Here is a 15,621-nt window from a genome sequence, read left to right as displayed (position 1 = left end):
ATACACTCAAGTGAAAGTTATATTAACGTTATATTACACCATGAAAGAATGAGAGCGCTTCGGCTTTACTATATTTAGCGCGCGTGACGCTCGCGAGCTCCGCTTACCTCTCCCTGTCCCCCCCACGCGCCGTTATACACGCCGGCGTTGTCCTCGTGGAGGCCCAGCTCCTTCAGCCAGCTGTACTGGGGCTGTGTGATGAGCAGACTGGACATGCTGGCCGCGGGTCTGACGCTCGGCGAGGATCTACTCCTCAAGACGCGGAGCGGCGCGAGTCTCAACGTCAGCACGCGCTGCATCATCAACTACTGACGGCGAGCGGCAGCGAAACCAACGCTCATGCGCGCCCGCGATCACGTGTGTACGGCACTTCAGATTGGTCAGCCGCGACTCACCCCCTTCGTCTGGTTAAAGGGGTAGTTCACTTATTTTTTTATTTTTTTTTATGTTTTATTTTTTTTATTTTCAAAACATTACAGAATTACAAAAAAAGGAACTTACAAATAAAGGGCATCACAAATGTTAAATTAATTTAGCAGAGATACAGATGAGGCTTTTCGAGGTGAGAGACACACTAACACCAGGTATCAATAAACAATGTTTTATTTAGTCCTTTTCTTTACAAAACAAGAATGCCACTCTACTGTTTATTCACTGCAGTGTATATTACACGGTCCGTGTTTACATTACAGCACAACATGATTCCTAAGTTTCCGCTTTTGAATACAATACAATATTTATTTATAAAGCACATTTAAAAACAACCAAGGCTGACCAAAGTGTTGTACAGAACAGAATAAATAAAAAATAAATAAAACAACCAATAAAGAAACACCCCTATTTTTTTTACAGTCTATGAGAAACACAGAACAATAGATAAACAATAGGCCTAATCATACCTAAATCAAGGAGCATTAAAAGCCAAAGAAAATAAATAAGTCTCGTAAATTATTTTGAATGAAATTGAAATACTATTGTAAAAAACAAACTGTAAGCGCTGTGTGTTTCGCACTCTGGTCCAGTAGGGGGCGGAAGTGCACCTTCTATAATGCCGACCGCCAAAATATCCAATAGTATCTGTCTGCATCCTGCAAGACTTCAAGTTACGCCCCTTCAAGTTACGCCCCTTCAAGTTACGCCCACTTCAAGTTACGTCTACTTCAAGTTGCTCACTGTTTTTTCCACTTAAAGCAGCGCTGCACACACCGGTCAGTGTATGATATCAAAGTACCGCGAGAGCGATTTGAGAACAGACAGTTCCGTATGCTTTTGATTTGAATCGCTCTCGCGTAGAGTTGATTAAACTGACTCTTAGCTGTTCAAGAACCGAAATACTTGTTTTGGTATACAGTAAAGCAAGCTGTAATCTAATCTGCATTAGTGCCAGATAGCCTATAATGTATTGCAAGAAAACAATATTGCAATCGTTCTATCAATTATTCTTCCCACCTCAACTAAAGTGTGGAGCAAGCTCTAATATATCGTTTTTGAATTGGGCTTTATTTTATTTTTTTTCCCTTTGATTTCAAAATGTTGACTGATATCAACAGCACTAACAGCTAAATGCGCCGCTGACAAACAAATCTTATGATACTTTTGAGACAAATTAACAACAAGCACACTGCACACCGATAACAAAATATTTTAATTGAAAGGCAACACAATGAGGGTTAAAGGACAAATGAAGAATTGTCACCTCAAAAGCACCACAGCTGCACAAAAAAATAAAGAGTAAACAGTCGTAAACTGATATAGAAAACAATAAATAAAATCTATGCATGTAGGCTACATCTATTAGGTGACATCTTACCCATGCATTTACATTATAATCATTATAATATAATATTAAATGGAAAGCGACCACTCCAGGGCAATCTACTACTGGGTCATTCTATGGAAATATCCATTTTTCTGCCCCTAGCCTTTACAGAAATATTACACTTAAAAGACACCTTAGGGTTACAATTTCTTTACATTTTAAAACAAAACAATATGTTATTTGAAAAATTACATATTGTAAAATTATTTTTAATTTTACATCCATTTAATTCTGCTACACTCAAAAATTAAGATGTAAAGGATTGCATCATTAGGCTACTTGATTTTAACTGGTGTTCAAATATGTTCATCGTTATAGCAAATACATGGTTGCGCAAATGAACTAACCTCATTCAAGCACACTTTTCGTCTGCCAAATGCATAAATGTAGGCTAATAAAATGGCTGTGGTCTATTTTAATATTAACAGTCGTTCTGCTTTATATTTTGTGAATAAGAAAGTTCAAAAAGCAATTATAAATGAAATATATATATTTTTAAACTTGATTCACTTTTTAAAATCACAAAAAAATAAAAAACCGTTAATATGGCTAAATAAGTAAGGTAACACCAGTGACAAAAAATGGTGTATATGCGGTCTTTAAACAAACACACAAAAAAAATAAAAAATCATTAAGCTGTCATTTATGTGTATTCATAAAGTCAAATGGTAATCTAATAATGTGGTCTAAGTTTAAACGTTAGAAAAATATATCCATTTTAACTTAAGACATCTTGCCATAGAAGTGGACGTTTCTGTAGAATGACCTGCATCTGTGTGACACTCAGCAAGACAGATTGACAAGCTCACAGTTCCAAACGCTTTGCTCTGTTACTCAGCCCTTGCTGCGATGTAAAAGGCAGCAATATGACTTAACGTTATACACTTCGATTTACACGGTTATCTCTGGAAACTATTATTACCGTTGACTCTTATACGAGCTGGCATATTGCCATGCATATTGCCGACAACATCTCGTTTTGAGTTTGACATATCGCGTGGTTCTGTGTGATTTGGACAACTTCAAGTTACGCCCACTTCAAGTTACGCCCACTTTCTGTTACGCCCCTCTCTTGCAGTCCGCAGACAGACCCATCTCAAAATATCACCAGGAGAACGTCCTACAGGAAAATGCGCCAATGAGAGCGCACGTCGTCTATGACGCTGCAGTAAATACGGGCTCGTTACTTCCGGGCGAGAGAAATGGCGGGTGACCGAGCCAGAATGGCGGATCTCGAGGATGGAGAGCTGGAGTCTGATCACGAGTCTGATATGCGGGATGCTGCAGAGGAGCGAGTGCAGGTGAAGCCTGTTCATTCTGTAACACACGCTCTTGTTGTGTTCATATCGACTGACTGACTGACTGACTGACTGACTGACTGTATGTTGAGATTTCTGTGCGAATCAGTGATGAATCTGCAGCCGTTTAAACACCAGCCTCCAGTGTCCGCTGATGTATCATAGACACTAACACTGTTGTGCACTCTAATGAAGCAGTCTAGGCCAGTTGTAGGTAACGTTAGTTCTGTTCTTCCCCTCAGCTTTTCCAGCTTTGCACAAGATACTTCACGTTTGAAGCATTCTTCGATATTTTGCTAGACCAGGGGTTCCCAACCACGTTCCTGGAGCCAACACTGCACATTTCTCTACTAATGAGCTGATGTCCTGAATCAGTGTGTTTGACTGAGACCTGCAGGTGTGTGTGTGTTTGACTGAGACCTGCAGGTGTGTGTGTTTGACTGAGACCTGCAGAGTGTGTGTTTGACTGAGACCTGCGGAGTGTGTATTTGACTGAGACCTGCAGGTGTGTGTGTTTGACTGAGACCTGCGGAGTGTGTGTTTGCTCCAGGAATGTGGTTGGTAACCCCTGTGATCGACTGCTAGTTATACCCTAACCCAGGCTTCTTGTATCTTTACACTTGAAAATGTTAACCCAGGTTAATCTGTAACTTCTGGCACCGAAAACTTTTGTCCGAGGCAATGCATTGAGGTCCCTCTCCCGCAGGAACACACTCGCTCAGCCGGGCCGAGTGGCAGAAGAGCTGCTGTGTGACTGGAGTTAACAGTGGAAACTGGGAAAACACCAGTAAAACAAACCATTATCAGTTAAACTAAAGGCTGGACTCGATATAGTGTTCCTTACAACTTATCACAGATCCAGTGATCATGGATATTGACATGCAGCAGGAATCATGTTTCCTGACATTTATATGAGCCTGATTTCAACGGCAGGGAAATACATAAAGCAAATCTTCCTGTGAATGCTTTATATACATACAATATAGCTCTAAATCTGTGTGATCACTGTAATCCTAAAGGTGTATCATCAAATCCTAAACCCTTTCAGATGTAAACTGCTTATGCAATGGTTGACCATGGCTATCAGCTGGTGTTAGATGATAACCCGTTTAAAGTGGACTCCAGTCACAATGTTCCTAGTCTTCTTGAGATCGATTACTCCGTGCATGTTGTTGTAAAGGAAAATTTTAGTCTTTATAATCAAACTTGCTCTGCTTTGAATCCAATATAAGCTGATGTCATTATGCAATGTTTTTCATAATGTTTTCATCTCTTTTTGATGACCACGTCTGCAGGTCTCCTCTTTCCAGAGCAGAGGCCCGTGTTCGGGCGCCGCCTCCGCCGCGGGATACCGCACCTGCAAGAACACGGGCTCCAGCGACAGCGACTCGGACTCCGAGGACGAGGCCGTGCGCTGGCGGCAGAAGCGGCTCCGGTGTTCGAGTCCCCCGGCCCCGGCGGGCCCGGCCGGCGCCGCTCGCAGGGTCAACAACATCTGGGGCCCGGTGGTGCAGGAGCAGAGCCAGGAGGCGGTCGCAGCCGAGCTGGGCATCCTGGGCATGGAGGCGGGCGTCAGCATGAGCAGTCGCCAGAGCGAGACCTACAACTACGTCCTGGCCCGCAAGATGATGGAGAAGGAGCGCGGCGAGCAGGAGGAGGGCGTGAAGAGCATGCTGGACGAGGAGCTGGAGGGGTACATGCGGAGAGACGAGGGGCTGAAGAGGAAGCGCTCGGCCAAGGACCGGCTGGGCCCTCGGGCGGAGATGGACGTCAAGGGCCGCTGTGAGATCGCGGAGGGGGACCCTGACGAGAAAGTGATTGAGGAAATCGCACACAGGTCAGAGAACATGTGGTCAGATGTAGTGCTGTCGTAGTCGCACTGAAATACACAAGCAGGCGTTAGTGTGTTAGGAATGTCCCATGTGCGGCTCCTGATACATACTGCAATTAGGGGTGTGCGATATTACGATTTTGATCGTGGACGATTAAAATGTCTCCACGATCTGCTTTTGAAGAAATATCGTAGGATCGTCCATTTTATCAGTTTGAATTTCTGGCGCCTCCGTCTCAACATACTGTACAGCGCGACGTACATGAAATGCAGAGGAACGGGACACTGTAGTTCATAAAAATTAATTATTTGCATGTGCTTTAAAGCCTTGCCGGTTAAACATGTCATTCGCTGCTGATGCGCTGTTCTAACGAGCGCTTTTCTGAGCGCATTATTGCGCTAATACTGTCAAATGCACACAAGGTTTACATAAAGAAAGTTGGTTATGTCTAAAGTGAAAGAACAATAGAAAAAATGAAGAAAAAATCTGCTTGTCAAATGCGTGTAGACTCGCTGCGCGCAGATCTTAAAGTGACAGTAGACTAATAGTAAACATGCTGCCGCTTGTCCTTAAAGGGACAGTTACCCAAAAATAAAAATTCTGTCATTATTTACTCACTCTCTAATGTTGTTCCAAACCTGTATTCATTTCTTTCTTGTGCTGAACACAAAAGAAGATATTTTGAGGAGTGTGGCTAACCGGGCGGTTGCTGGTCCCCATTGACTACCATAGTAGGAAAAAACTATTATGGAAGTCTCTGGGGTACATCAACTGTTTGTTTACCCACATTCCTCCAAATAACTTTTATTTTCAACAGAAGAGGGAGACTTTTTCGGGTTTAAAGCGGCTTGAGAGAATTTAAATTTTTGGGAGAACTATCCCTGTTAATAAAACAACAAAATACAAAGAGCATCTCACTCACTCTTGACTGAGAACTTTAATAGTAGCTGTAATAAGAATCAATGTAAAATTTATACAGTGAAGTCTGTTTTGTTTTATTTTCATATTTGTTCATTTAATTACTTTCTTCAATGCTGTTAAATACACCTGTAGCTGAAAAAATAAAGCACTGTTTATTTAATTTGTATATTAAGTTGTGTATGTGTATCTTTGTTCTTAATTTTTAATAACAAAGAAAATGACAAAGATTTTTTTATCTTCGTCACTTTGGCCTAAATGTCTGCAATTCTTTTTTTATTTTATATTGTGTTACCTAAGGCTTTGTTTTTAAAATAGGGACATTAGTTTGGCTGTGATGCTCAGGAATATTTATGTTTCAATATTTTAAGATGGTTGGATGAAAAAAGTCCCTTGCCATAATCTTCATATACCTTCCTTGACTGTGAACCTTTTAAATAACCGTGCTTTCGTGCGCTCTGGCGCAGACTCATGGAGCCGAAGAAGGATCTGATCGAGCGTGTGGTGCGAGTGATCGGGAAGAAGAAGGCCATCGAGCTTCTGTCAGAGACGGCAACCATCGAGCAGACCGGAGGGCTCTACACCGTGGTATGTGCCAATCTCCAGGGCAGGACATGCGATTGGAGTTCGGAGTACTGGTCATTTTGTCAGCTATTTTTTGTTTTGTCAAAATGTACTTTTTTAAAAATGTAGTTTTTATCATATTTAATCAAACTATTTTGTTTAGGCAAGTTTTAGTTGACTAACTCCTGATTTCCCAGACAGGGCTTAGATTAAGCCAGGATTAGGCCTTAGTTCAGTTAAAGCTTTTAAGTAGCTTTAACAAATATGCCTTGGAAAGAGAACATTACTGCTGTGCATCATGAGTCATGTTTCAAGATATGCGTTCAGTTAGAACAGCTTAGTTTAGTTGTCTATTGAGAATCGTGTGAGAATTGGGATCTCTGTTTAAACAAAAAAAAAGAAGTGATTCTTCATTTATCCAGAATTGTGCAGCTCTAGTTGCACAAACCAAAGCGGATTTGGTGCATTTCCGTCGCGTGTATGCCGGTGGTATCGGTGACCTAGAACCAGCTCTCAGCGGGAACAGCAAATTAGTCGCGTGGGTTCAGTGTTCGCTACGTCTATTTATTCAGCAAATGCGTTTCCATTTCACATTATTTGTATTAACTCTTTTTTTTCACAAGTCAAAAAACACCTCAAGTGAGTGTAAAAATATAATCTAAATATAAAATTGCAATATAAAATTAGTAGATGTGGTGTTTCCAGCACTTGTTTCTGATGCACATCCCAAAGTGCTGTGTAAAAACAGGGTCCTGAACCCAGTGTGTTATTGATGATCTGTGCATGAAGTGTTTCAGTGTGTCATGTCAATCACAGAGAAAACTCACTGCTCTTCACTGAATAACTTTAGTTGTAAGCATTTCTCTGGATTTAATTTTTACAATGAGGACCATCCAGCATTATTTCATATTTTATTACTTTCATTTCTGTAGTATTTCTTGCCTAAATACTGTTAGACTTAAAAAAAAAAAAAAAAAAACTTAAGTGCTTAAATCCATGTTTATTTCAATTGATTTAATCAATTACAGGTGTTTTTAAAAGTTAAATAATGTTCTCTTTCACGAGACACGAGCTGTTCTTGGCCGGGTTCCGCCTCTCCGTGTCGTGAACTCCAGGGACGGCGACCTAAGCCGTGAACCTCAGATATTCTGATGATGATAGTTTTCAGACGCCACATTTATCATGTTTGATGAACCGCACGTGAAGCCTGTCGTAAGAGGAGGTCTGCATGCTAGATTGATAAACGAGGCCACTGTGCTTAAGTTGATCACACACAAGCAATTCTCTATTGAACACGCATTGAACATTCACAGTGCTGGAGTATACGCATTGAACATTCACAGTGCTGGAGTATCCACTTGTACTACGCCACAGAAATATGTACTGTTTTTCTGAAGAAGAGGTACACACTGTTAAGTGTAGCAGAAGAGTAGACGAGCTCTGGCATATACTCTCCCGGCATACAGTCACTTCTGTAACGGTTGCTCTGTCACTGGCCTGTCAGTCATCTGGTCACAGTTTAAAATCCTCCACTTATTGCCCTACCGTATCGCAGAGAATGCAGAGGCGCGCTGATCTGCAGTCGTGGGTCTGTCATGCAGAGACTCCTCATATCCATGCATGATGATGCATTTACAAGTTAATGGCCAAACGGATCTTTATAAAAGTCCACATTATTGCAGATACAATTTAATTTAATAAAAATGTTTTAATCAGCTACTTTGATGCACTCAAACATCTCACGATTCGTTGGTAAGAAGCATCACCTGATGTGAACCATGTCTCTGTGTGCAATCAGGAGTAGAGATCTCCATTAAGGGATGCACAGCAGTCAGTGTTCATCCATCCGTCGACAGGTAGACATCGTTTATGAGGAATCCGTCGACAGGTAGACATAGTTTATGAGCCAGAGCTGGCTGCAGTCCTGCTGCCAAACAGGCTCTCGTTCCTCCAGCACTGTGAAGGGTTAAAGGGATAGTTAATTCTGTCATCATTTACTCACCCTCAAGTTGTTTCAAACCTGTATTCATTTATTTCTTCTGCTGAACACAAAGAAAGATATTTTGAAGAATGTCAGTAACCAAACAGTAGTCTGTACCCATTGACTTCCATAGTAGGAAAAAAAAATACTATGGAAGTCAATGGGTACAGACTACTGTTAGGTTACTGACATTCTTCAAAATATCTTTCTTTGTGTTCAGCAGAAGAAATAAATTAATACAGGTTTGAAACAACTTGAGGGTGAGTAAATGATGACAGAATTTTAATTTTAAAGTGAACTATCCCTTTAATGCGTGTGTTCAATAAAGACAAAGTAAAAACAAAAAAAGGAATTGTTTGTGTGTTATCAGCTTAAGCACATTGTGTTTGTCTATTGTTGTGGATCCGATCACATTTTATGGCAAATTACTGCAGAAAACCAGTTCATTTCAATGGGTTTACGTACTTTTCTTGCCAGTATATTTTCAAACGTGTTGATCCTGTTGGATTGAATCTAAATGAAGATCGGATGAACATGACTCGGTGTTGTGTTTCCCGCAGGATGGCAGTAGGAGACGCACACCTGGTGGAGTGTATCTGAACTTGCTGAAGAACACGCCCAGCATCTCTGACGGGCAGGTGAAGGTCAGTGTGTGGCTGGACTAATATAAAGCATTGTGTTCATCAACTCAAATATAAAACTCTAATAATGCCAGCAGTGACGGTCCACTGGATGTTGGATAGGGGGCGCTGGCCCACACAAGGCTGAGAACCACTGCCCAGAGGGACCTTTGCAAAAACCAGAACCGACATGCACACGAGAAACTTTTCACGTGTGCACACTCAGGTTTCCCCCCCAAAAAATGTCAATTTTTTGGATGCTATCCCCCATTTCTTTTGTGTTTAACTGCCATTTTACTATGAAGAAGATGAAAGATGGATGCGCATGAATTAATAGAGATGTATTTAGCCTAAGCTCTGGCTTTCATTAGGGCAGCACCTGTGATGTCATGGCCTGTGTCCGCTTTAACATCCGCTGTGCGCTGTAGGCCACCGTCAGGATCCACAAAGTGATGCAGCAGAAAGTGCTCCATTACGGCTGTCGTTAGGGCAGTGTATTTATAAAGTCCCATATAAAACTTTAATGCCAATGAAAAAATGATTGGTACGTTTTACTAAAAATTTATATTACACAAATCAAAACTCCTTTTATTAAACCACTTTGTCGGATTGAACGCATCCTTACCGGTGGCGGAGAAATGCTGATTTCCTTAATTCAAATCTAACAGGATTGAACCACCAACCTTCCGGTTTGTAGACAACCTACATGAACCACTGAGCCACTGCCGCCCACTACATCATCTTTTAAAAGTGACCCATATCCGATATTTGCATTTACACTACACACTGCCGAAACAACCCAATGTAGACGCTCTGACCCGGGAAATGAAGTAAAACAGAGCAATATGTCAAGTAATAAAAATAACATTCTGATTAATTTCGGGTGGGTCGCGGCTGGATATGATAAATCATTATTAACGAAAATATTAACTACATTCTCTAAAATATGAGCATGTTCCATTCCAGTTTAAGTTTCAAGGGAGTAAAGCCTGTTAATGCCATTAAGAAAATTAAATTCTGTCAAATACATTTTGTTTTAAAGAAATGTTCATTTAAAAGCAGCGCTCACTCATCAGAGTATTATACCAGAGATGCGCGCAGCAACCGTCGTCGAGTAAATTGATAATCAATTTATCCTCACGCGCTACAACACATAAGAATAATAGTAGTTTGACCAACGGGTGCGGACACTTGAATCAGAGAGAATGATTGGAGCGGGTGAGTGGCGGGTGGATGATCTGTTTGGCTGTGGATTCGGGTGACGTTGGAGCGCATCCGTACATCTCTAATTATCCGGTGTTTTACTTTCCGCACTATTTTCAAAGATCAGCAAAACATTGCTCTCGTAAGGTGGAGAAAAACTCCAGTGTTGAGCCTCCGTCCTCCATCGAGCCGTTGAGAAGTCGTTCATTAGCATATTTCACGGCTGCCACATGATGTGCTTTATTCATTCATGAGCCATATTCATACTCTCCTTTACTTCATAGTAACATGGCAGTGACACACAAGTGAAATGGGTTATAGGCCAGTATGCATAAACAGGAAATTCGAGCATGCAAAACATTTTTTGTGTGCACATGAAAGTCTATATACAGTGGGGCAAAAAAGTATTTAGTCAGCCACCAATTGTGCAAGTTCTCCCACTTAAAAAGATGAGAGAGGCCTGTAATTTTCATCATAGGTACACTTCAACTATGAGAGACAAAATGAGAAAAAAAAAATCAGAAAATCACATTGTAGAATTTTTAATGAATTTATTTGCAAATTATGGTGGAAAATAAGTATTTGGTCACCTACAAACAAGCAAGACTTCTGACTCTCACAGACCTGTAACAACTTCTTTAAGAGGCTCCTCTGTCCTCCACTCGTTACCTGTATTAATGGCACCTATTTTAACTTGTTATCAGTATAAAAGACACCTTTCCACAACCTCAAACAGTCACACTCCAAACTCCACTATGGCCAAGACCAAAGAGCTGTCAAAGGACACCAGAAACAAAATTGTAGACTTGCACCAGGCTGGGAAGACTGAATCTGCAATAGGTAAGCAGCTTGGTGTGAAGAAATCAACCGTGGGAGCAATTATTAGGAAATGGAAGACATACAAGACCACTGATAATCTCCCTCAATCTGGGGCTCCACGCAAGATCTCACCCCGTGGGGTCAAAATTATCACAAGAACAGTGAGCAAAAATCCCAGAACCACACGGGGGGACCTAGTGAATGACCTGCAGAGAGCTGGGACCAAGTAACAAAGGCTACCATCAGTAACACACTACGCTGCCAGGGACTCAAATGCTGCAGTGTCAGACGTGTCCCCCTGCTTAAGCCAGTACATGTCCAGGCCCGTCTGAAGTTTGCTAGAGAGCATTTGGATGATCCAGAAGAGGATTGGGAGAATGTCATATGGTCAGATGAAACCAAAATAGAACTTTTTGGTACCAACTCAACTCGTCGTGTTTGGAGGAGAAAGAATACTGAGTTGCATCCAAAGAACACCATACCTACTGTGAAGCATGGGGGTGGAAACATCATGCTTTGGGGCTGTTTTTCTGCAAAGGGACCAGGACGACCGATCCGTGTAAAGGAAAGAATGAATGGGGCCATGTATCGTGAGATTTTGAGTGAAAACCTCCTTCCATCAGCAAGGGCATTGAAGATGAAACATGGCTGGGTCTTTCAACATGACAATGATCCCAAACACACCGCCCGGGCAACGAAGGAGTGGCTTCGTAAGAAGCATTTCAAGGTCCTGGAGTGGCCTAGCCAGTCTCCAGATCTCAACCCCATAGAAAATCTTTGGAGGGAGTTGAAAGTCTGAATTGCCCAGCGACAGCCCCGAAACATCACTGCTCTAGAGGAGATCTGCATGGAGGAATGGGTCAAAATACCAGCAACAGTGTGTGAAAACCTTGTGAAGACTTACAGAAAACGTTTGACCTCTGTCATTGCCAACAAAGCGTATATAACAAAGTAATGAGATAAACTTATGTTATTGACCAAATACTTATTTTCCACCAAAATTTGCAAATAAATTCATTAAAAATTCTACAATGTGATTTTCTGGATTTTTTTTCTCATTTTGTCTCTCATAGTTGAAGTGTACCTATGATGAAAATTACAGGCCTCTCTCATCTTTTTAAATGGGAGAACTTGCACAATTGGTGGCTGACTAAATACTTTTTTGCCCCACTGTATGTTTGCAAAGGTCACTTTAGGGACTCCGTAACAAACAAACACTTATTTACAAATAAATGCAGGTCTGCAGAGATCAGGCGCCGGCGCCGCCGTGTAGGACTGGTGCTGCTGCTCTCCAGTGTTAGTCAGTTTATTGCCAACTATTGAGAGCTATGGACAGTGCATGTCTTTCTGAGGTGAACGTGACCTCTAGTTTACTGTTCTCTCCACGGCTGAAATCTGAAACGGAGTAAGCGATGGCAGGCTTGATGTGGCTTCAGGAAGTTGTCCTGTAAAGAGGCAGAGGTGATCCGGTCATGTGCGCTTCACGCTGTGAGACCCGAAAGACAGCGTTCCTACAACGATGGGAAAATATGAAGCAAGAAGACCAGTATGGAAGATCTTTGTTATTTCACTTTTCTAGCTGTAGTTAGTGTGTAATGTTGCTGTTTGATCATAAACAACATCTGTAAAGTTACAACACTCAAAGTTCAGAGCAAAGGGAGATATTTGCTTTTAAAGAAATAACTTTTTAAGGACTACAACAAACAGCTGGTAGGAACTACACCACATTCCTCCCGGGTTAGTGACATCACCAACCCTAGAATTTACATAAACCCCGCCCCCGGAACCCGATTTATAGATCATGACAGAATATGCTAATCAATAACTAGAAGATAACTACACAAGCATCATAAATTCATCAACTAACCATTCAGAAATGTCCTGTTCTTCTACATGTTGTCACTTCTTCTTGAGTCTTCTCCATTATTGTCTGACTCCGGTTTGAACATAAAAGACTAAAAGTGTGTGTGTGCGCTGTTTTAGCTCCGCCCCCTGTGCTGGGAGCAGCAGCTCATTTGCATTTAAAGGGACACACAAACGGTGTGTTTTTGCTCACCCTCAAAAAGTGACAACTTTAACATGATATATAAAAATATCTGTGGGGGTATTTTGAGCTAGAACTTCACACACACACACACACACACACACACACACACACACACACACACACACACACACACACACACACACACACACACACACACACTCTCGGGACATCATAGACTTATTTTACATCTTGTGAAGAGGGCACAAACCCCCACTTTAATTCTCTCTTTACATGTTCCCTTCACACAGGAGATATTTTACGAGGAGAACCAGAAAGAATACAACAGCAAAAAGGCTGCTAAGAAGCGACGGAAGCAGATCGTAGCGAAGAAGATGAAGCAGGCCATCAACACGCTGAACCTGCAGGAGGAGGACGACGTCTCGCGGGAGGCGCTGGCGAGCGACGCGGAGGAGGAGGAGGAGGAGCCGGCGCTGGGCACCGAGGACGGCCCTGTGGTCTACAACGCCAGCGACCTGGAGGTGTTCTGACGGACCGCACACTTCCACTCGTCACACGTGTTCCTCCACGCGCCACGTGTTCCTCCACGCATCACACGTGTTCCTCCACGCGTCACACGTGTTCCTCCACTCGTCACATGTTCCTCCACTCGTCACATGTTCCTCCACTCGTCACATGTTCCTCCACTCGTCACATGTTCCTCCACTCGTCACATGTTCCTCCACTCGTCACATGTTCCTCCACTCGTCACATGTTCCTCCACTCGTCACATGTTCCTCCACTCGTCACATGTTCCTCCGGCCGAGGCTCTGTCCTGATGTTCACGAGTAGCACTTGAGTTCCCTACATGTTAAACTCTTTAGCTTGTGAGAAGCAGCCGAAGCTTGTACAGATTTTCTATCTTGGCTGGTTTAGAGTTTAGAGTGATGTTAATAAATTGTAATCTTTTTCTGTCTGAATGTTTTTGATACATTATCAAAATAATAGAGGATATCAGTAAGAACATATTATAAATGTACTTGTTTCAAAGGAACGTGTGTGTGTTGTAGACGTTGGGAAAGCTGTGTTCGCTGAAGCGGCACTGCTCCAGTACATGATGATGATGATGATGATGATGATGAAAGTCATTTGTCATATTGGCTCTATTTCTGTGATTGATTAAAACGTCTGTCTTTTTAAAAAGATTTTACTTTCACTGTATCTTCTTTAGGTTTGAGGGCAATGATACTTTAATGATTTAAATGCTGTAACGAATATTCATGAACAGGTTCAGTGTGTGCTGACATTAAACCGTAAACCCTTTATTTGTGTGATCACTGGTACTGTGGTTTGTGTGATCAGTGGTACTGTGGTTTGTGTGATCAGGTTCACTCCTGCACATGTGTTCGGGCCACACGATACATCGCCACCGTATCCGCATGTGTCAGTGTTGTGTTCTAGTTGTCGGCCCAATGAGAACACTTCGAGCTGATAATGGGTTATTTCCTTCAGCTGAGAGATCAAGATGCACACGTTCAACATGATCATGTCCTCCTGCTGACTGCCACCTGCTCTTCCTCTTATATATACTCTTCCTCATCCTCCTGCTGACTCCAGCCTTCACCACACCTGCTCTTCCTCTTATATATACTCTTCCTCATCCTCCTGCTGACTCCGGCCTTCACCACACCTGCTCTTCCTCTTATATATACTCTTCCTCATCCTCCTGCTGACTCCGGCCTTCACCACACCTGCTCTTCCTCTTATATATACTCTTCCTCATCCTCCTGCTGACTCCGGCCTTCACCACACCTGCTCTTCCTCTTATATATACTCTTCCTCATCCTCCTGCTGACTCCAGCCTTCACCACAGCTGCTCTACCTCATATATATACTCTTCCTCATCCTCCTGCTGACTCCAGCCTTCACCACACCTGCTCTTCCTCATATATATACTCTTCCTCATCCTCCTGCTGACTCCAGCCTTCACCACAGCTGCTCTTCCTCTTATATATACTCTTCCTCATCCTCCTGCTGACTCCAGCCTTCACCACAGCTGCTCTTCCTCATATATATACTCTTCCTCATCCTCCTGCTGACTCCGGCCTTCACCACACCTGCTCTTCCTCTTATATATACTCTTCCTCATCCTCCTGCTGACTCCGGCCTTCACCACACCTGCTCTTCCTCTTATATATACTCTTCCTCATCCTCCTGCTGACTCTGGCCTTCACCACACCTGCTCTTCCTCTTATATATACTCTTCCTCATCCTCCTGCTGACTCTGGCCTTAACCACACCTGCTCTTCCTCTTATATATACTCTTCCTCATCCTCCTGCTGACTCCGGCCTTCACCACACCTGCTCTTCCTCTTATATATACTCTTCCTCATCCTCCTGCTGACTCCAGCCTTGACCACCCCTGCTCTTCCTCTTCCTCATATATATACTCATCCTCATATATATACTCTTCCTCATCCTCATGTCCTCCTGCTGACTCCGGCCTTCACCACAGCACAGGCCTAACACCACACCTGCTCTTCCTCGTTCTCATATGTACTCTTCCTCATATGTACTCTTCCT

General features: G+C 42.5%; 2 protein-coding genes across 2 annotated transcripts in view; one reads left to right on the top strand and one right to left on the bottom strand.

Moving 5' to 3' along the window:
- The window catches only part of aldh7a1 (aldehyde dehydrogenase 7 family, member A1), a 30,949-nt gene extending 30,545 nt beyond the window's left edge, over positions 1-404 (bottom strand). The window contains exon 1 of the mRNA XM_079598937.1: positions 108-404. Coding sequence (XP_079455063.1) covers positions 108-302 — 195 coding nt within the window. The 5' untranslated portion in view covers positions 303-404. The remainder of the gene's footprint in view (positions 1-107) is intronic.
- A 2,509-nt stretch (positions 405-2,913) lies between these two features.
- phax (phosphorylated adaptor for RNA export) lies at positions 2,914-14,493 on the top strand. Its single transcript, XM_079600727.1, has 5 exons — positions 2,914-3,120; positions 4,413-4,954; positions 6,335-6,455; positions 8,973-9,056; positions 13,350-14,493. Exons 1-5 carry the CDS (start codon positions 3,022-3,024, stop codon positions 13,587-13,589), a joined length of 1,086 nt encoding a protein of 361 aa, XP_079456853.1. The 5' UTR covers positions 2,914-3,021; the 3' UTR covers positions 13,590-14,493.
- The last annotated feature ends 1,128 nt before the right edge of the window (positions 14,494-15,621 follow it).

The sequence above is a fragment of the Phoxinus phoxinus genome, assembly GCF_949152265.1.
Source record: "Phoxinus phoxinus genome assembly, chromosome: 23".
Lineage (NCBI taxonomy): Eukaryota > Metazoa > Chordata > Actinopteri > Cypriniformes > Leuciscidae > Phoxinus > Phoxinus phoxinus.
The sequence above is the reverse complement of the archived record's forward strand: the minus strand, read 5'-3'. Positions and strand labels throughout refer to the sequence as shown.